The 22,232-nt window shown below is 40.8% G+C and overlaps 1 protein-coding gene across 1 annotated transcript in view; it reads left to right on the forward strand.

Moving 5' to 3' along the window:
• Positions 1 to 21,939, forward strand: part of ANAPC16 (anaphase promoting complex subunit 16) — a 32,621-nt gene extending 10,682 nt beyond the window's left edge. The window contains exons 2-4 of the mRNA XM_058188275.1: positions 1,114 to 1,271; positions 16,263 to 16,337; positions 21,662 to 21,939. Of these exons, the coding sequence (XP_058044258.1) occupies positions 1,130 to 1,271; positions 16,263 to 16,337; positions 21,662 to 21,777 (333 nt within the window). The 5' untranslated portion in view covers positions 1,114 to 1,129 and the 3' untranslated portion in view covers positions 21,778 to 21,939. The remainder of the gene's footprint in view (positions 1 to 1,113; positions 1,272 to 16,262; positions 16,338 to 21,661) is intronic.
• Positions 21,940 to 22,232: the final 293 nt, after the last annotated feature.

A 22,232-nucleotide genomic window follows, 5' to 3' on the forward strand; every position in this document is an offset into this window, starting at 1 on the left:
GTCTCATCTTAATGACCATTTTCTGATAGAAGACATAGCTTCTATCTCAAAATTCCAGATGTGTTTATCAGTGTAGAAACGCTAGGTACTCTTGACTTGGAGACTGTTAGTTCAAGCACATTTGAATCTGTAATCAATGTAATTTTTTTAATATAAGCCCTATTAGAAATGCAAATGCGTTGATGCTCTTCCAAGTAAAAAATTGGAATTAAATCATTTGATTACAAGTTAGTTTTAGGTATTTTAACGACTAATCTCTATAGGGATACATTACCTTTTTTTCCCCTGTTAAAAGAAATTTGATTTACTTGATTCTTTATCCAAGATAATATCTGCTAAAAATTTGATAATGTCTAACCTCTGATCGTTCAGGCGTACTGTCATTTTTTAAGATAGCCATGTGAAATTCAAGTCCCTTTATTGATTCCTTTAACAGATGCCAACTGAATAGCAACATAGGCATTATGGAGTAAAATATTAAAAAGTTAAATGGGGAGCCAGCATGCAACTGCAAATTTTATTTACAAAATTATTTTTCTGAGGTACCTATGTGCCACAAAGGCATTCATTGAAAATGAAAATGATAAAAGATTGCAGCCAGGGGTGGGTTCTACTTACCTTTACTACCAGTTTGCATCGTGCCCGTGTCGCGCCTTCTGTGCATGCGCAGAAGAGTTTTGATGACGTTTGGGTCAGAGGGAGGAGCCTCCCGCCAGTTTTACTACTGGTTCTATAGAACCGGTCCAAACCAGAGGCAACCCACCACTGGTTGCAGCCCAAAAACATGGCTATTGTAAGATGATATGAGGGAACTTTGCTAGTCTTCGTTTTGTTAAGTGGGATTTTTGTCATTGGCCAGTCTCATCTTAATGACCATTTTCTGATAGAAGCCATAGCTTCTATCTTAAAATTCCAGATGTGTTTATCAGTGCAGAAATGCTAGGAACTCTTGACTTGGAGACTGCTAGTTCAAGCACATTTGAATCTGTAATCAATGTGATTTTTTTTAATATAAGCCCTACTAGAAATGCAGATGTTCTTTGGTTCCTTGATAGCTGTATTGTGGTGGAATCTACCTAACTAAGCTTTGTTTCTCTTTTCTCCTACATTCAGGTTCAAGGGGGGCAAGATGGCAGCCTCTACTTCGTCATCATCAGCTGGTGGAGTGAGTGGAAGTTCTATGACTGGATCTGGATTTAGTGTCTCAGATCTTGCTACGCCACAGAAAGCCCTCTTTACATATCCTAAAGGAGCTGGGGAAATGTTAGAAGGTAAAAGTGTTCTGCATCATTTTGGTTTTGTAAGTCATGATAGTAGTGCTGTATTCACAGCCTCAGATTTTTAATTTTAGTGTGTGAAATGAATGACAGTGGCCCAGCTGATAATTAAAAATGGGTGGATTTGTGCAATGTTCTAAGCCCCAACTAAACAGACATTACTATTACCTATAAACTGAACCAACCAACCTTTCCTTCCTTCCTTCCTTCCTTCCTTCCTTCCTTCCTTCCTTCCTTCCTTCCTTCCTTCCCTCCCTCCCTCTTTTTCTTTTTCTCCCTCTCTTTCTTTTCTCTCACTTTTTCTCTATCTGTTTGTGTTTGTGTGTGCTTGCACACACATATCTTTCATGCAAAGGCTACTATGGAACACTTGCATCCACATTGATTCATCTTCTGAATTAGGTCCATGTGAAAAAAGTAAGTACTTGGCCTAAGCAGAAGGAAGCCAGTAAGCAAAAGCAGGTCACAGCAGAAATGTTGGCACCACAAACAACCTGATAGGGCAGTGAAACAAGGTAATAAAATGGGCAGTGTCTTTTTTTTGGGATATTGAAGTGGCATCCGAGAGGGAAGAGGAAAGTGAACTGTTGTGACCCCCCAGTGGCCAGTGGAGCTGGCAGTAGATTCAGACAGTGAGGAGGTTGGGGAGGAACATGGGCCAGTCCTGGAGTCTGGGGAAGGCTCTGATGAGGCCTCTGCGTCTGAGGCAGAGAGGGAGCCAGGGCCTTATGCCAGTTATCGGCTGCCTTCGGAGTCAGACATCAGTGACGCAGACGAACAGCTGGAGCCTGTTCCCAGTGTGTGCATGTGTGTAAAAATATACATCTGTCCTCTATGAAATGACATGTTCGCATGACTGGCGATATCCTGAATGTATTTTTCAAAAGAGATTTTGACATCATTTAATGCAGGTTCTTCTGCTCCAGTTATATTTTCCATGGATTGATTATGTGCCATCGAATCAGAAATCATTCTTAACAGCCACGTAGATAAACCACCCCCACAATAATCCGCTCCCAAACTAGCATTTCAGAGTTGCCAACAGAATACCCATCATTACTGCAGTTGAGTTCATCCACCTCACTGGTGTTCATCCTCTTCTTCCAACCCAGCATTGTGGGCTTCTCAAAGCAAATGTGTATACTCGTAGTTAGTATATGGTCAAATCAAAGAGGCCATGGAATGGGATGAGAAAGAAATAATCACCCTAGAGTTATTGATGCATAAACTCTTTGGCCATGCAAGATTCTTGAGAATGGAATGGAATGGAATGGAATGGAATGGAATGGAATGGAATAGAATAGAATAGAATAGAATAGAATAGAATAGAATAGAATAGAATAGAATAGAATAGAATAGAATAGAATAGAATTTTTACTGGCCAAGTGTGATTGGACACACAAGGAATTTGTCTTGGTGCATATGCTCTCAGTGTACATAAAAGATAACTTCATCAGGAATCATAAATTACAACACTTATTGATAGTCATAGAGTACAAATAATGAAGCAATATCAATATAAATTGTAAGGATACAAGCAACAAAGTTACAGTCATACAGTCATAAGTGGAAGGAGATGGGTGATGGGAATGATAAGATTAATAGTAGTGCAGATTTAGTAAATAGTTTGACAGTGTTGAGGGAATTATTTGTTTAGCAGAGTGATGGCGTTCGGGAAGAAACTGTTCTTGTGTCTGGTTGTTCTAGTGTGCAGTGCTCTATAGCGTCGTTTTGAGGGTAGGAGTTGAAACAGTTTATGTCCAGGATGTGAGGGGTTTATAAATATTTTCACAGCCCCCTTTTTGACTTGTGCAGTATACAGGTCCTCCATGGAAGGCAGGTTGGTAGCCATTGTTTTTTCTGCAGTTCTAATTATCCTCTGAAGTCTGTGTCTGTCTTGTTGGGTTGATAGGATAGATTGACCCAGCTTCTTGCAGTCTATATCTTCCTTGTATTTTGCGTTTATTTTAAAATGTAATAAATACACCATCCTTTACCTTCTTCAACCTCACTCTTAAGGAACTGTTGGAAAGAGTAGTAGTAGCCAAAAGAAAGAGTAGTAGTAGCCAAAATTGTGGAAAACTTTTGGGAAAAGTGTATTTTCTAAAACTAGCTAATAACACCACTTTTTTGGGGACTAGTACCATAAAATTATATATCAGTGGAAAGATAATTGAATCAAGAATGTAATGCAGTAACTTTTATGAAGGATTTGCTATTAGAACAAAGGCTTATGGAAGCTGCCATTGCGACTTTTTGCCATTAGATCTTCCAACATTATTACTGGTCCAACCAAACAATGCAATATTAAATGCAATATTATCAATTCTTAGAGTTGCTAAGAGGTATTGCTACGGCATTCTCACTTTGCTTTTTTTTTGCCTTAAGGAAGATTAATTATCTTCTGTATCATTTTTAAATTTATTCTTTCATTAGTCCTAAGGAACTACCACTGCCATTGATCATGTTATATTTAGCTGCCAAGGTGGTATTCTACATTCCTATTGAGATAAGGCAGTGCTCAGTGCAGTGCTGTGAGTAGAAAACTATGTCCTACAGTCTTCTATAATATACCCCAATAGAGAGGAAGTATACATTTTTCCTTTCGGTTAACATTAGAGTAGACTATTTGGCTATTATAAGGAAGCTGGTAGAGAATTCTTTTATCCAATTTTGGGTGGATAGAAACAGAACAGAATAACAATGCCCTGCCCAAGCAAGAGACTCTGGTCCCAGAATAGCGAATCTATGGCACGGGTGCCACAGGTAGCACACAGAGCCCTCTCTGTGGGCACGCCACCCATTGCCCCAGCCCAGCTCCACCACGCATGTGTGCATGCCTCCTGCCAGCCAGCTGGTCTTCGGGTCCTTGCTGCACACACGTGGAGGGCGAAGTGCATGCGGGAGACGCACATATGCATGCACAGTGGGTGCTCGCATTGCATTTGGGCACATGCATTTGCACACGTCTGCGCATTTTGGGCACTTGGCACCGAAAAGGTTAACCATCACTGCTCTAGTCTGTACCATTCCAGACAAGCGTCTGTCCAGTCTCTTCCTAAAAGCCTCCAGTAATGAAGCACCCACAACTTCTGAAGGCAAGCCAATCCACTGATTGATTGTTCTCATCTCACTGTCAGAAATTTCTCCTTAATTCCAGGTTGCTTCTCTCCTTGATTAGTTTCCATCCGTTGTTTTTTTATCTGCCTTCTGGTGCTTTGGACAATAGGGTGACCCCCTCTTCTTTGTGGCAGCCCCTTAGACATTGGAACACTGCTAGTCTCTCTTAGTCCTTCTTTTCACTAGACTAGGCAAACCCAATTTCTGCAACTGTTCTTCGAATCGCTTAGCCTTCAACCCCCTAATTGCCTTCGTTGCTCTTCTTTCATACACCAGTTTGTGGATTTCCATTCTTACCAGCTATGTGGCCATTGTCAGGAATGATGAGCGTAAAACTTAACTACATCTGGAAGGAATTAGATTGCCGTCCCTACTTTGATTGGATGAAGGATACGAGTAGTCTACCTTTATTGCAAAAGAATAAACAAACAGGGGCTCTTCTATTAGCTAGGTCTGATATGCCAGGTGTGATTCACTCTGTGAAAAGATAACTAAGCCTCTGTCCCCCATGGGCCGCTAGCCTCAACCAGCCTACAATGAAGTGTTGCAACCAATATTAAAACAAAAATCTCTAATGGGTCAGAGATAGTAAACCCCATCATTTCTAACCAGTGTAGCCATTGGCTATAAGTGGCGCAGAATGTCAAGCTGTGTAATGTAAAAGAACTGGAGGGTACCAGACGGAAGGGCTGGTGTCAGTTTCACTGGGCTGATACTATATAACTGCCTTGGCTTTTTGTGTAAACACAATGCTGATTAATGGTGATTTCCTTTCATTGTTTTGCCATGGCTGATAAGAAAGAGAACAATCTTCTTCATGATGCTATAGACGTTTTCCCTGTACTCATTGGTGATGCTATTTCAATGGAAAGAGAAGGGCTTTTTCAAATTTCTAGCATGTTAACTTAGTGTTTTCTCTCTAATTAGGACTGGGATGGAATCTATATGCTGTTTTTCCCATTAGTGTGATTTTTTAAAAAATACATTGTGCCTTTATTTTATCAGCCGAATCTATGAAGCCGAACAAACTGAAACCTCATTTTGATAGCAAGCATCCGAGCTTTGCCGACAAGGACACCCAGTATTTTAGATGTAAAGCTGATGGAGTCAAGAAAGCCAGACTTGACTCTGGTGGCAAGTACCATAAACAAAACATAGCAGCCGTTGAAGCTTCTTATTTGGTGGCTCTCCGAATCGCCAGAGCTATGAAACCTCACACCGTTGCTGAGGAGTTACTGTTGCCAGCGGCCAAAGACATTGTTCGAGTTATGATTGGAGCTGAATTTGTTACTAAATTGAGTGCAATTTCCTTATCTAATGACACTGTTCACAGGAGAATGGCTGACATGTCTGCTGATATTATAGATCAGGTAATCCAGGAAATGATATCTGCTCCACTTCCAATATTTAGCATCCAGCTTGATGAATCCACAGACATTGCAAATTGTTCACAATTACTGGTTAACATGAGGTACATAAATGATGGCGATTTTAAAGACGAGTTTCTCTTTTGCAAACCTCTTGAAACTACTACTACAGTACGTGATGTATTTGACAAAGTTGGTTCATTTCTGGAAAAATATAAAATCACTTGGGAAAATATTTGTGTCTGCACAGATGGTGCTCCAAGTATGCTAGGATGTCGGTCTGGATTTCAACGTTTGGTACAGAATGAGTCACCAAAAGTCATTGGAACTCACTGTATGATTCATCGATAAATATTAGCAACGAAGACACTGCCACAAGAATTACAAGAAGTAATGAAAAATGTCGTTAATTCTGTCAATTTTGTGAAAGCGAGTGCTTTAAACAGTTGACTTTTCAAAACTTTGTAATGAGTTGGATGCATCCAACAATGTTCTGCTATTTCACACTGAAGTGAGATGGTTGTCGAGAAGAAAAGTTCTAAAACGTGTTTTTGATCTTCGTAATGAACTAAAACAGTTTTTTAATCAAAAAGCAAAACCACAGTTCGAAGCACTTTATAGCGATGAAAGTGAACTACAGAAAATAGCCTATCTGGTTGATATCTTTGACATCTTGAATGAGTTAAATTTATCACTGCAAGGACCAAGTGCAACATGCCTCGATTTATCTGAAAAGATCCGATCCTTCCAAATGAAACTTCAGCTTTGGCAAACAAAATTGGATGAAAATAAAATTTACATGTTGCCAACCTTATCTGCTTTCTATGAGGAAAATGGCATTGAACCTAACGGAATACAATGATAATTTCTGTGAAAGAACATTTGCACATGCTTGCGGACGAAATTTCATCATACTTTCCAAATCTACCTGACATCCCGTTTGCACTTGCCAGAAGTCCATTCACAGTCAGAGTTGAAGATGTTCCTGAGACATCACAGGAAGAGTTTATTGAACTCGTTAATAGCGATGCAGCGAAAAATGATTTCTCTTCAATGTCAGTTACACAATTCTGGATCAAGTATTTGCAGTCATATCCTGTTCTGTCTGAGACTGTGTTGCGCCGCCTTCTTCCATTTCCAACAACATATCTTTGCGAAACAGGGTTTTCCAGCCTGTTAGTTATCAAGTCTAAATACAGAAGTAGACTTGATGTAGAAGATGACCTTCGTTGTGCTCTTGCAAAGACTGCCCCGAGAATTCCTGATCTGGTGAAACAGAAACAAGCTCAACCTTCACCCTGATGTTGGCTTGCTTGTACATATTGTCACAACAATTTTGTAGCAATGTAGTTCGCTGTAGTTAAGATTGTTGTCCATGCTCCGCCATGCTTTTCAAATTTTCACATCAGTATGCAACATGAATATGGTGAATACCCAATAGAAAAGTAAATAAATGCAAGTCATAAAGATAAAATTTCATTTATTTGTAATTTAATTATAAGCAGAAATATATTTTACACAAAATATAATTACATATTGTTTCGTGATTAAACATAAAGCTTTGGCTATGTTCAGTTTGTAAAATGAAAATACATCCTGTATATCAGATATTTACATTATAATTACGATTTATAACATTAGCAAAAGTACAGTTACTTAGGCCTAGGAACGAAAATAATTTTACGGTTGGGGTCGCCACATTGTGCGGAATTGTATTAAAGGGGTCGCAGCACTATAAAGGTTGAGAACCACTGTTTTATTTGAAGGATACATACTGGATAAAGCTGAACTTCATTTTAAAAATAGTTCGGGCATAGTGATGGGGCCTAGTTGTTATTCTATTCTGCAGGTTCTGGGCTTACCTTCCTCTGTGTGTGTGCGTGTATGTGTGTACGCGCTAAATTACAGGTAGTCCTCAACTTACAACAGTTCATTTAGTGACTGCTCAAAGTTACAACAAAAATGGACGTACGACCGATTTTCCCAGTTACGACCTTTGCAGCATCCCCATAGTCATATAATCAAACTTTGGCAACTGGTGAATAGAATAGAATAGAAATAGAATAGTTTAGTTTAGTTTAGTTTAGTTTAGTTTAGTTTAGTTTAGTTTAGTTTAGTTTAGTTTAGTTTAGTTTAGTTGGAAGGGACCTTGGAGGTCTTCTAGTCCAACCCCCTGCTCAAGCAGGAAACCCTATACCACTTCAGACAAATGGTTGTCCAATCTCTTCTTAAAAACTCATATTTGTGCCCGCTGCTGTGTCCCAAAGTCAGGTCATCCCCTTTTGCAACCGTCTGATAAGCAAAGTCAATGGGGAAGCCAGATTCACTTTTAACAACCGGGTTACTAACTTACTAACTGCAGTGATTCACTCAACAGCTGTGGCCAGAAAGGTCGTAAAATGGGGCAAAACTCGCTTAACCAAATTGTCTCACTTAGCCACAGAAATGTGAGCCTCCGTTGTGGTCGTAAATCGAGGACAACCTTTAGTCCGATCAATGGCTTAATCCTGGCTGGGCTGGTAAATAGCGTCTATGTTATAACGTCTATAACAGGGGTGTCCAAACTTGGTCCCTTTAAGACTTGTGGACTTCAACTCCCAGAGTTCCTCAGCCAGCTTTGCTGGCTGAGGGACTCTGGGAGTTGAAGTCCACAAGTCTTAAAGGGACCAAGTTTGGACACCCCTGGTCTATAATATAGCGTCTATGTTGGGAAACTTTACCTGTGGAGACAAATAAAAGAATGATGGAGCTGATGACCTATTCATCCAGTGAAGAAAATTCCGCTGGAATTGTTACCAGCGCTTATTGTACTGTTCTACGTCTGATTTTGTAAGAGGACATAGCAGGGGAGATTTGGCCAGAATAAGCTATTATCGTATCAGCAGCTATTGTTGTATCTGCCGTGTCTTACGTCAGTGTGGCGAGAGCTTGTGGTCCAACTGCTTTGGAAACAGTTCATCTAGTTTTGGGGGTGGGGGGGTGGGAAACAGTTATGTGGCAACGAAGAATACCGATTGAGAAAGAAAAGTTCAAAGCAATCTGTAGAAAATTAGCAGCACAATTCTTCGGACTTTGGCCTTGAAGTTTCTTTTTTACTTCTGCCGGTAGCTTTTTTTCCCAAAGTGGTGATATGTAGGTGGTTTTGTTTTTTTTTCTTGCATCAGGATTAAAGCGATGATTATTTCACCTTCAGGTTAATAGGTGTGTTTATTCATATAGGAGTTTCATTAGGCTGGGAAGTATAATTAGCTATTTAGTGCCAGTTGCAGGATGGCAGGTTGCGGTGGCTAGACTAGCCGTGGAAAATTCCAGGTTATTTCGTATCTGCAAAAAATCTTAACTCTTCGGAGTATTTAATTACAGGGTTTGTTCTGCATGGATATACATCTGAGAAATTGTAAGACTGTTTTTGGTGAGCGGCATGCATGAGTGCGGTGTGAGGTTGTTGTTTTTTTTTTTTTTTTAGCAAATAAGGAAGTAGGTTCAAAGAAGAAAAAATGTTAGCCGATTTACTGAAACAAGTTGCTCTTTGTTGAGATAGCGGTAGCTTTTCTTGGATTGGAAATGCACACTTGAATTTGAACTCTTCTGGATCCTTAAGTTGCATTCTTTTAATTTCTTTTAAAAGAAATTAAAAGATGCTTGCTCCTGAGGAGGAAAGCTATGGCAAAGTTAGACAGCATACTAAAAAGCAAAGACATCACCCTGCCAACGAAAGTGTGTATAGTCAAGGCTATGGTTTTCTCAGTCGCAATTTATGAAAGTTGGACCATAAAAAAGGCTGAGCACCAAAGAATTGAGGCCCTTGAACTATGATGCTGGAGAACACTCCTGCGAGTCCCTTGGACTGCAAGGCGATCAAACCGGTCAGTTCTAGAGGAGATCAACCCTGACTGCTCTTTAGAAGGCCAGATCCTGAAGATGAAACTGAAATACTTTGGCCACCTAATGAGAAGGAAGGACTCGCTGGAGAAGAGCCTAATGTTGGGAAAGATTGAGGGCAAAAGAAGAAGGGGCCAACAGAGAACAAGGTGGCTGCATGGAATCACTGAAGCAGTCGGTGTGAGCTTAAATGGACTCCGGGGGATTGTAGAGGACAAGAAGGTCTGGAGGAATGTCCATGGGGTCGCGATGGGTAGGACATGACTTCACAAATAACAACAACAATAACTTCCATTCTGTACTAGCAGTAGCATGTGATCGTGATGGGGATGCTGAGAGGGTAGACCAAGGGCTATTGCAACCGAACAGTCGCCAAAAGAATGACTGTAAGTCAAGGACTACCTGTTTATCTATGGTGAGATTATGTATGAGTTGAGCTCCAGCAGGACATCACTTTACATCACCAACTCAGTACGTTCTGTAGCTTCCTTACTAAAAAAATAGATAAATCTGCACTCTAGATGGGATGGGACAGACAAACAAGAATGTCAGTATTTTTGGTGAAAACTGCAAATAAACTGCAAGGAGACAAAAGGCAATGGTTGCATGTTTGCCCTGGCCTACAGGTCAAATTTATTTTTCAAAGCACCAGAAGGCAAAACAAGAAAGAAGGGATGAAAACTAACCAAGGAGAGAAGCAACCTAGAGCTAAGGAGAAAATTCCGGACAGTGAGAACAATCAACTTGTGGAACGGCTTCCCTTCAGAAGTTGTGGGTGCTCCATCACTGGAAACCTTTAAGAAGAGACTGGATAGCCCATTTGTCTGGAATGGTATAAGATCCTCTGGGGTTGCACTAGAACAGGGGTCTCCAACCTTGGCAACTTTAAGCCTGGTGGACTTCAACTCCCAGAATCCCCCAGCCAGCAAAGCTGGCTGGGGAATTCTGGGAGTTGAAGTCCACCAGGCTTAAAGTTGCCAAGGTTGGAGACCCCTGGACTAGAAGACCTCTAAGATGTCAGGGTTCCAAGTAATAGACCCATAGCAAGCAAAACTCCAAGGCAGGTAGATTCCTCAAAGAATAGCTTTATTGGATATATCATATTGGCACAAACCTGGTGAAAATTGACTCTGAAGGTTCCCGCAGTTTCCACCTAATTAAAAGTGAAAGTTTTTCCCTTTCCCCAAACAGTCAGTCACATTGTCCAATCGAGATGCCGTCCAGTTGCCGGGTAACATCACTCCTCCTCCCTCTGACCAGATGTGAGAATGTCCTTGGTTCCCAAGAGAAAGTATTTTGTTTTGGCTACAAAATCCCAGCTATCTCTATTCCCCCTATCCCTATCCCTTAGCTCCAGCGTGGCAACATTGAAGAGGAAAAATGGCTTCGGTCAAGTCAGCTTCAGGGTGTGACATAAGGGTTAGATTTTTACTTTTTAAGCCTTTTTAGTTAAAAATGCTTTAAAAACTTTAAAAAAAGTTCCGACGATCGCGCGTCGCTCTGCTTCGGAAATCTTTTTTGTTACTGTTTTTGCTACCGGTTCAGCAAACCAGTAGTATTTTTTACTACAGGTTCAGGCAAACCGGCCCAAACCGGTAGCATTTCACCCCTGGTTGGACCCCTTTGCCCAAAATCCCTCTGCCAATTTCCGTGGCTGAGCATTAGAGTTGAATCTAGGCCTCTTCAGTCATAGCTCAGCACCCACTTACGCCACACTAGCTTTCACACTGGTTCGTCCTGGGTCCTGGGCAAACAGTCACCTCCTAAGAAAAGCAGGATGCTGCCTTGTTTAGACACATCAACTGATGTTATATTGGCAGCATGTTAAGCATTAAATATCAAAAGCTCCTGCAGCAGACTAAATAATAATAAGTTGCAAGACACTTTAGCCAAGTGTCAGCAGAATTACGGATGTATAAGGCTGGTGTAAGTTAGGGCCCCACAGGCAAATTTGCCTGCTTAATTCTTTTTCATGTCTCCTAAAGACAGAGTAGGAGTAAGCCAGCTATATGTCAATGAGTCTGGAAGAACTGACTGCTGAGTTGGTTCCGGGAAAGTAGCTGAATTGTACTTTACTATAGAGGGCAGTACATACATGCATAAGCACAGTTGCCAACTGATTATGCTTGTATACAGCTTCAGCTACTCTGCTATAAAGTAGAGTAAAGATTGTGTTTGAGGCTGGTAGTTTGCAGCAAGTAAGCCTCCAATTCTTTTTTTTTAATTAATCTGAATAAAATCAAATTTGTTGGGCAAGGAACCTGGCAGACTTCATGATAGGCTTTTCACAGGAACACTAATAGCAATAGCACTTAGACTTGTATACCGCTTTACAGTGCTTTACCACCCTCTCTAAGCAGTTTACAGTGTCAGCATATTGCCCCCAACAATCTGGGTCCTCATTTTATCCACCTCGGAAGGATGGAAGGCAGAGTCAACTTTGAGCCTGGTGGGATTCGAACTGCCAAATTGCAGGCAGCCGGCAGGCAGCAGAAGTAGCCTGCAGCACTGCACTCTAACCACTGCGCCACCACGGCTCATTTAATGCCTTTAAATGCTCTGCTGACAATTCCTACCTTCCATTATGTCTCCAAGAATAGGACACCTGAAACTTTTGTTCCGTACTACACAATTGTCATCTCAATTTTAAACCTGTTTTAGGGATTCATGGTTCTATTTTTCCAAGGAAAGATTTAGAGTTAAGCAAATGTGAACTGGGAAAGCTACTTTTTTAGATTTGCTCAACAACAGGGAGGGGGTTGGAAATGACAGTAACACATCATTTCTAAACAAGTTGTGTGACCGTCCTACGTCCTAGAACAGATCTCATGTACACCAGAGCTGGTTATTCTTCCCAGAACTTCCTCTGAAAATCAGCAGTGCCATTTTCTACCATTTTCAGATATGTAAATGGTGGAAAATTGCGGCGTCTATGCTGAAATAATTTCAACAAAACTAGAAAAAAAAACCTCAACTGCCAAGAATTGGCTAAAAGGTCAGAAGACATAGAAGCACCTGGTGTGTGGTTTGAGCCTCCTGCCTGCTAGATATCATTGGGCTCTGCACTTCCTCCTCCATATGTCAAAAGCGAAAAGCGATTTCTAGCTATCAAGAGGTTGGCCATCCATATCTCACTTCTGAAATTGGTGCCTTCAGAAGCAGCTGTCGCGAAGGGGATGATAGGAATCACAATTCAGAATATCTTGGAAGATACCAAATTCATAATGATGGTTATTTCAGAGATTGTGTAATGGTGTGTTTTGAAAGTCAGTTGGTGATCCCAAGTAGCAAGGAACCTATATTTGTGAGAATTTGAACTGGGCAATTGAGAAATAGAATACAATAGAATTTTTTATTGGCCAAGTGTGATTGACAAGGAATTTGTCTTGGTGCATATGCTCTCAGTGTACATAAAAGAAAAGATACCTTCATCAAGGTACAACATTTAAATCACTTAATGATAGTCATAGGATACAAATTTAACACCTAATGATACTCCTAGGCTACAAATAAGCAATAATATCAATATAAATCGTAAGGGTACAAGCAACAAAGTTACAGTCATAAGTGGGAGGAGATGGGTGATAGGAATGATGAGAAGTTTAAAAGTAATGCAGACTTAGTAACTAGTTTGACAGTGTTGAGGGAATTATTTGTTTAGCAGACTGATGGCGTTTGGGAAAAAACTGTTCTTGTGTCTAGTTGTTCTGGTGTGCAGTGCTCTATAGCATCATTTTGAGGGTAGGAGTTGAAACAGTTTATGTCCAGAATGTGAGGGGAAACAAGATAATGTTCTGACTTAAACCAAATTAGCTTAGGTTTCTTGTTTGGGAACAAAAATAAGAACTAAATTCAATTCATTTCATACATGAGCTATCTCAACTTGCGCTATCAAGTCTGTATTATCAAGCTTGGCAGGCTATTATTTGCCTTTTATGGGTGAGTAACCCATAACATACCTAGCAAATAAAGGTTTCTTGGAAAATTTATTGTTTATGGGGCCTTGAGTTTCTCCTAATCTTGGCCACAGATAGTGTGCTAGTCTTGCAGCAGTCTTGAAGGTCTATTAAACTGTAATTTAAGTGTGGGTATCCATGACATGATTTCTTTCTTTTTTTCAAGGATGCATTTTCGTTTGGAGTTTATTTAAAGAGAATTAAAGTGGCATTGTTCTTCTTGTGTCCAATACGCAAAAACTATGAAATGCCTTATTTCAACGTTTCAGCATAATATGGCTAGAAAGAACTGTCTCATATTATGGTACTTAAAGCCTAACATCCATCTGTCTCCTAGACTGATTAGTAATGTCTGTCTGAGGTTTCGGACGAAATCTCCTAGCATTCTGAGGAGATGCTGGAAATTAAATCTGGAACGTTTTATCCCACCTGAGTTGCCAATCATTTAGGTAGATCTGGGCAATTTTTAACTAAGTTTACATTATCCATTTCTGCAGTTCATTGAAAGCCGTCCTATGGCAGTCCAACTCGAATACTGCAATATGGTAACGGGGTGGCTTGCATGAAATGAACAAGTAAGAAAAAGGCAATAAAAAGTTCCATGAGAAAAATCCCATACAAAGGTTTTAATAGATAGTAAGGAACTCATCACTAGTGGAAGGGATGGAAGTCCAATCATTTTGGCCCTGGAACTCAAGGAAAAGGCAGATTTGAAATGTTTTTCTAAAGGTCCATAGGGTCAATGCCAAACAAATATCAGGGAAGAGGTGGTTCCAGACAGGGGGGACCTGCAATAGAAAAGGCTTACCCCCTGACTCCCATCAAATGACATGGTTTGAAAGAAAGGATTCAAAGCATGCCTACCTATTAGAGCAGGGGTGTCAAACTCGATTTCATTGAGGGCCCGCATCAGGCTTGTGTTTGACCTCGGGGAGGGGGCGTGGCTAGGGAGGGCGTGCCAGCTTGACATCACTCGTGTCGGGGTGCCTACCGTGTCCCAAGCACTCGGCCAGCAAAAACGGAGCTCAGGATCACCATCGGGCAGAAGACATCGAAGCATAGCCAGCCGAACAAATAGATTTAAAAATAGTTTCTATCCTTGGGCTGTCAGACTCTTAAACACAACCACAATCACTCCACACACACACACACAAAAGCATATGACTAGGTTTTCTTTTTCTTTCTTTTTCTTTTTTCCCCCCCTAATTACTTGCATAGGGATTATTCTTTATACTTATTTATGTTTGACATGGATTGCACCAGTAAGGCTAAAACCAATTTTGTTATGTACATGATGCACAATGACAATAAAGGCTATGCTATGCTAGGAGGGCTGTGCGCACTCCATTTTCACTGGCAGGAGGCCATTACAGCCGAAACGGACCTCGGGAGGGCCATGTGTGACCCTCCTGAGCTCCGTTTTCACTGGCAGAGGCACCACGGGCTGGTCCTTCACTGTTTCCAGGGCAGCCCCACGGGCCAGATCTAAGTAGCCCATGGGCCGGATCCAGCCCCTGGGCCTTGAGCTTGACACCTCTGTATTAAAGTATAACGGAAAGGCCAATACTTTTAGAGAGAGGTGGTCCCACAAATTGACGGGGTGCTTTACAGAGCTTTATAGGTGATATGAAGCCTTCTGAATTTTACCTGGAAGCCTATAGGGCCGTGATGGCATGCGGAGCCATCTCTGCGGGCACACAAACCATTGCCTTAGGTCACCTCCACCACGCATGCACATGCACCGGCCAGCTGATTTTTGGCTGGGCCCGCCCACACCACCCCTCCCAGGAGTCTCCACACGGCTCATTTTGGATGCCAGGTAAGCACAGGGCTCATGTGGAGGCTCTGGGAGGGTGAAAAACGGGCCTCCCAGAAGTCCAGAAACGGCCCATTCCCGGCTTCTGGAGGGTCTCCGGAAGATCAGGGGAGGCCGTTTTTGCCCTCACCAGGCTCCAGGAAAGCTTCCAGAGCCTGGGGAGGGCGAAAAACAGGCCTACCAGAAATCCAGAAATGGGCCATTTCCGGCCTCTGGAGGCTTCAGGGAGACCTGCTAGGCCCAAAATGGGGCGCGGGGAAGTTGTGTGCACATGCGTGGGGTGTGGGGAGGCAGATGCATGCACAGGGAGGGCAGCACGGGGGGGGGGTGTTCATGTGCACATATACCGGGAGGGGCGCGCAGGGGAGCATTGCATTATGGGTATGGGCACGCGGGCACGCGACCCCCCCTGCACTCCCCTGCTTTTGGCCTGCAACGGCAAAAAGGTTTGCCATCCCTGCTATAGGAAATCTAATGCAGTTGGCGGGGGTGGGGGGAGGGAAGGGATGTTGCATGCCAGTGAGAAAATGACTGGATCAGACCAAGAATCCAACATGCTGTTCCCAACAACTGTCATCCAGGTGTATGAGAATCCATTGCATGACAGCAGCAAATAGCTTTGCTGTTGAGCATACACTGAGTTTCCTGGAGAGAACTGGCTAGTCATTGTTGGATCAGAAGCTAAACTGTCGGCCTGGTTCACTTTTCGTCATTATTACAATGAATGCACACACTTGTTGATTTATACATCGGTATAAAAATAAGACTGCAATTTTTTTGTGATACTCTTAGAAGACTTTTCGGGATCATAAATATTTTAGACTTCCTTTTTCTCTATTTACAGATGGATCGGAACGATTCCTTTGTGAATCCGTCTTCAGCTATCAAGTTGCATCCACACTGAAACAAGTAAAACACGGTAAGTGAATAAATTCACAAACTGTGTTGTATCCGTAGACCTGCATGTTGTGTCAGGATTTATCTATATAGAAATCCAGTAAGGTAATAGAAGCACCTTACTGTATTGAAAACAACAGGATAGAACAGAACATAATAAAAATATAGCAGATGTTTAACGAACCTATTGTCACAATATTATCCTGTGTAATAAAAAAAAAACCAAAAACAAAGTTTTATCTATATAGTCTATTTAACCAGGAGATAAGATTGTAACTTACATTATTTGATGCTGTTGTGTTCATAAAACAAGCTATGAACATTGCACTCATAGAAAGCTTTGTGAGGCATAACTTTGCTCTTAATAAAGATTGCTATCTTTTTTTCTGGGTCATCTGGTTTTTAATCTCGTCTCGCTTCATCATCTCTTCCTCCTCATGTGATACATTGGGCATCAGTTTATTTGCTTCTGAAATGTTATCAAGATGGAACAGAACTCTGGAAGAAAGTATCCGATTAGAAGTAACTCTTTTTGAAGGAAACTTGATCACTTGCTATTTTCAAGCGTACTCTGTGGCCAAAGAAATTGGCCAAGAGTTCTTAAAATACTGTTTTTCTATCAAGGTAAATTAATTGCTTGATTGCTGCTCTGCCAGAGTGTCTTGCAAATTTTCAATTTTGTAGATCTATTCCTTTTGGGACTACAGCGAGATGGACAATTTTAAGGTTTTACAGTAAGGATATCCAACCAACCTTGGAAACTTTAAAACTTGTGGATTTCAACTTCCAGAATTCCCCAGCCATCAAAATTCCCCAAGTTTAAGACCACAGACTTAAAGTTGCCAAGGTTGGATTCCGCTGCTCTAGAGTATGCCAGAATATAGAATATATTTGGGCTAAAGGTTGTATATACAATCTATTTGTTCAGCTGTATTTAAAAAACCACAGCACAATAAGACATCGCATTGCTAGTATTTCTTTATCTCTTCTCTATTAGCACAAAAGGTAAGGAATTAATGTCACCAGAAAGAAACCGCTTGTAAGATGTGACACCCCCAGGATCTTCGGTAGTGGGTGTAAATAAATCTTTACCCAGGCCACTCTCATAACAGGAAGGAAAGTTCTCCGATTTGGATGAAAGGATAAAAACAATTTGAAAAAGATGATATCTGGAATCAAAATAGGTCAAAACATTGTGAAGCTGGAAAAATCTTCTTTGCAAAAAGTGAAGACCTCATAATGAAACTAAAAGAAGGAAAGTGGAAAATATGGGTTAATGTTAAATATCAAGATGACAAGGGTTGTGTCAGCTATCTACCATTACCTTCACTTTTCACTATCAACTGGTATGTTCAGTTGCTCAGAATTCTGGGGAAGTCCACAAGTCTTAAAGTTGCCAAGGTTGGAGACCCCGGCTCTAGAGCAGGGATGGGGAACTATGGCCCCTTTATGACCTATGGACTTCAACTCTCAGAATTCCTGAGCCATCCATGTTCAGGATTTCTGGGATTTGAAGTGCACAGCTCATAAAGGGGCCATAGCAGGGGTAAAATGCTACCGGTTTGCCCTGGTTCGGGCAAACTGGTAGTGATAAAAACTACCGGTTCAGGTGAACCTGTAGTAAAAAAAAAAAGCTACCGGTTCAGGCGAACTGGTAATTAAAAAAAGCTACCAGTTCATATGAACAGTATTTCCAACAATCAGCTGTACCGCGTGGTTTATATTCGCTAGAAAGCAGGAGATCCTGCTTTCTAGCAAAGCTAAATCACATGGCACAGCTGTTCCCATCCCCTCACTGTTCTACTACCACTGTTCTTTTTCCGCGCAAAGCGCACATTTTGGCTTTTGGTACACGCTGTGCATGCGTGCACACAGCGCGCATTTACGGCCAGCAAACAGATAGCAAACTGGTTCAGATTTCACAACTGGGCCATAGTTCCCCATTCCTGTTCTAGAGAAATAGGAGATTAATTCTAAGCAAAATGGCAATGAAAAATTTAAGACAAGTTCATAAGGATATTTCAATGGCAGCAAAAGTTAGAATCATTAAAACAAAGGACATTCAAGTGGTTCTGAATGGAATTGAAAACTAGATGCAGAGAAGATACTTGCCTTTGAATTATGATTTTTAAGACCATAAATACTAACCACTCATTCAGTTTTAACTCAAATAAAGTCTGGTGTTGTGTTGAGGTTATGTTCAGCAAACAGAAACTCCCATGCTGCAGGTATGTGGGGTGAAAAATGCGAAATGAGGAAAAATTGTATTATTCAAGGTTGAGAAGAGGAGAAGACAAAAATAGATAAAATGCACTAATAGATAATTCCAGATACAATTACTGGAATATCCTTGGAAGACACTCTGCAAATTATTATTATTATTTAAAACATCTCTAAATGGACAGCATTTTGATAATTGGATGTCAATCTGAATCAGTGGCACCTAGCTATTAATGCTGTTATATAATACATGTGAGGCCAAGATATCTTGGCTCTTTTTTCAGGGTTTTTGTCCCATGTTAAGTTTATTTTAGTACAACATTGCAAATTCCTAAATATTTCCAATCTCAAAGTAATTATTAAGTGTATCAACATTCAAACAGCTTTAGAATAGATTTTTTTTTATTGGCCAAGTGTGATTGGACACACAAGGAATTTGTCTTGGTGCATATGCTCTCAGTGTACATAAAAGAAAAGATACCTTCATCAGGAATCATAAGGTACAACACTTAATGATAGTCATAGGGTAAAATAAGCAATCAGGAAACAATATCAATATAAATCGTAAGGATACAAGCAACAAAGTTACAGTCATACAGTCATAAGTGGAAGGAGATGGGTGATGGGAACGATAAGAAGATTAATAGTGGTGCAAATTTAGTAAATAGTTTGACAATGTTGAGGAATTATTTGTTTAGCAGAATGATGGCGTTCGGGAAGAAACTGTTCTTGTGTCTAGTTGTTCTGGTGTGCAGCGCTCTATAGTGTCGTTTTGAGGGTAGGAGTTGAAACAGTTTATGTCCAGGATGTGAGGGGTCTGTAAATATTTTCACAGCCCTCTTTTTGACTCGTACAGTATACAGGTCCTCAATGGAAGGCAGGTTGGTAGCAATTATTTTTTCTGCAGTTCTAATTATCCTCTGAAGTCTGTGTCTGTCTTGTTGGGTTGCAGAACTAAACCATATACATATTTATAAACATTTACTACGCCGATAAACATTCCATCCACCTATTAAGCCTGTTGACACTTCAGGTTTAATTTAATAGGGCATCCCTTTTAACGACATTACGAATTTCCTATCTTCCTTTGGAAACAGAATTTCCTATGGTGTGTCACTGGACATCTGTTGAAGAAGCTTTGGCAGAACAAGCTTGACATTAACATGTTCATATTAAAAACCCATTTTCCTCATAAATAAGATTGTCCAGTCACTGTGGAATAGCTGTCTCATTCGTTAGGTTTGTTTATGTCAATGAGGAACTATGACCCCATTGCAATTGGGCACAAGTAGGCCTTGACTTACAGCTATTCATTTAGTGACAATTCAAAGTTACAACACCTCTGGAAAAAGTGACTAATGCCCATTTTTCACACTTACAACCATTGCATTATCCCCATGGTCACGTGATTAAAATTCAAATGCTTGGCAGTTGGTTCATATTTATGACGGTCGCAGTGTCCTGGAATCGTGATCAGCTTTTGCGACCTTCCGACGCGCAAAGTCAGCAGGGAAGACAGATTTACTTAACAACTGAAGCTGTCGCTAACTTAACAACTTCAGTGATCCACTTAACATCCGTGGCAAGAAAGGTCATCAGAGGGGCCAAATTCACTTCAACTTTTAACTTTTCACACCGCATCATAAATGTTGGGCCCAATTGTGGTCATAACTTGAGGACTATCTGTATGCCACAAATCTTTTAAAATATGTCTTTTGCCGAACCCCTTCAATTACTCTGTCATCATTCCTTGTCAACTGCTCCAACACTGATGGTTTTTTTTAATTGTTTTGTTTATTTATTTATTTATTTATTTAAATTTTTATACCGCCCTTCTCCCGAAGGACTCAGGGTGGTGTACAGCCAAGGTTAAAACAGTTAAATATACAAAATTAAAATATCAATTAAAATACATATTCAATAATATCCAAATTAAAACCGTCAAATTGACCCAGCCTAAAATACCCCATATAAAATTACTAAAAATTTAAAATTTAAAAATCAAGCCAGTCCCGCTTGGATAAATAAATAAGTTTTTAATTCATGGCGAAAGGTCCGAAGGTCAGATAGTTGGCGCAAACTGGGGGGAAGTTCGTTCCAGAGGGTAGGTGCTCCAACAGAGAAGGCCCTTCCCCTGGGGGTCACCAGCCGACATTGCTTGGCGGACGGCACCCTGAGAAGACCCTCTCTGTGAGAGCGTACGGGTCGGTGGGAGGCATAAGGTAACAGCAGGCGGTCCCGTAAGTACCCGGGCCCTAAGCCATGGAGCGCTTTAAAGGTGGTAACCAGAACCTTGAAGCGCACCCGAAAGACCACAGGTAGCCAGTGCAGACTGCGCAGGAGTGGTACCCGGGAGCAACGTGGAGCTCCCTCAATCACCCGCGCAGCTGCATTCTGGACTAACTGGAGTCTCCGAGTGCACTTCAGTTTATGGCTTTTCTTGAACTATATTAGTGTATTTGACACGTTTGAGAATTTTGACAAAATGAAAAGCATCTGATAGATAAAGGCATGAACAATCTCAGTGTAATACAATAACTTTGTTTTAGCTTCCTTGTGATGTACCAGCTGTAGCAGATGACAGAATAATAAGATATCACTATGTGGAAGTGTTTGATATTTAAGTTAAGATATAGCTTTTTTTTTTTTGTTGACTCACATGCAATACGGTTGTTCTAGAGAACAGATATTTTGGCCTTATTCATAGCTTGAAGGATATATCCCAACATCTATTTATGTAGGGATTATCTGAAGTATTTTCACTGGCTAACAGTTTGTATGAGAAACAGCAGGATAGCTGGAATAAAGTCGGATCTAAAAGAGCTTTTCTAGGATTTAGAACTGGAGCAGTAGAAATAATACATTTGTTTCTCTGCAGCTGAAAAATAAACGTGAGGATCTTTGAACAGAATTTGTTTATTTTTAATATTTTTTTATCCTGTCTTGTGGGTTGAAAATGTCTTGTGAGTCCTACAATGAAAACAAATTGATTGAATTCTAACTGGTTAATTTTCCTGTGATGAAAGATTTTGTTTCTGCTGTAAGACATGATGTGCGGCTTATAGTCCATTAAAAAGGCTTAACCAAACGTTGATTGCAAACCCATTTTTTAATTTTCTGATACAGATCAGCAAGTCGCTCGAATGGAAAAACTCGCTGGCTTAGTGGAAGAACTGGAGGCAGATGAATGGAGATACAAACCCATTGAACAGCTCTTGGGCTTCACCCCGTCTCTAGGTTGAAATATAGCAATTTGCTGCTGTGGAAAAATCCAGGATTCGTGTAGCTCCGTTTTAAAACTTTCAGTGGTTTCCTTCTGCATTTTCCCACAACTCTGATGACAGTCCAGAACTATGGTTTTGGGTTTTGTTTTTCACCAGATCCAATAAATATATGTTTATTCATCAGTAGTGGGTTTCAATTTAGTTTGCTACCAGTTTGCGCACAGAAGCATCCAGAAGGGTGGGCGGAGCCTCCCACTGCTACCAGTTCGCTTGAATCCGGGGCAAACCAGTAGCAACCCACCACTGTTATACATCTTTTTTTAGGGTTTTCTTTTTTTTAGTTCACTTTCACACTGCTTGAGAAGTAGGAGATGTAATTACTTTTCGGGGTGGGGGACGACGACAAGACGACACCTTTTTTTTTTTCTTCAGAGGGAAAAAGGGATGATAATTTCAATTCAACAGTCCTGATT

Source organism: Ahaetulla prasina, chromosome 6 (assembly GCF_028640845.1).
Source record: "Ahaetulla prasina isolate Xishuangbanna chromosome 6, ASM2864084v1, whole genome shotgun sequence".
In the NCBI taxonomy this organism is placed as follows: Eukaryota; Metazoa; Chordata; class Lepidosauria; order Squamata; family Colubridae; genus Ahaetulla; species Ahaetulla prasina.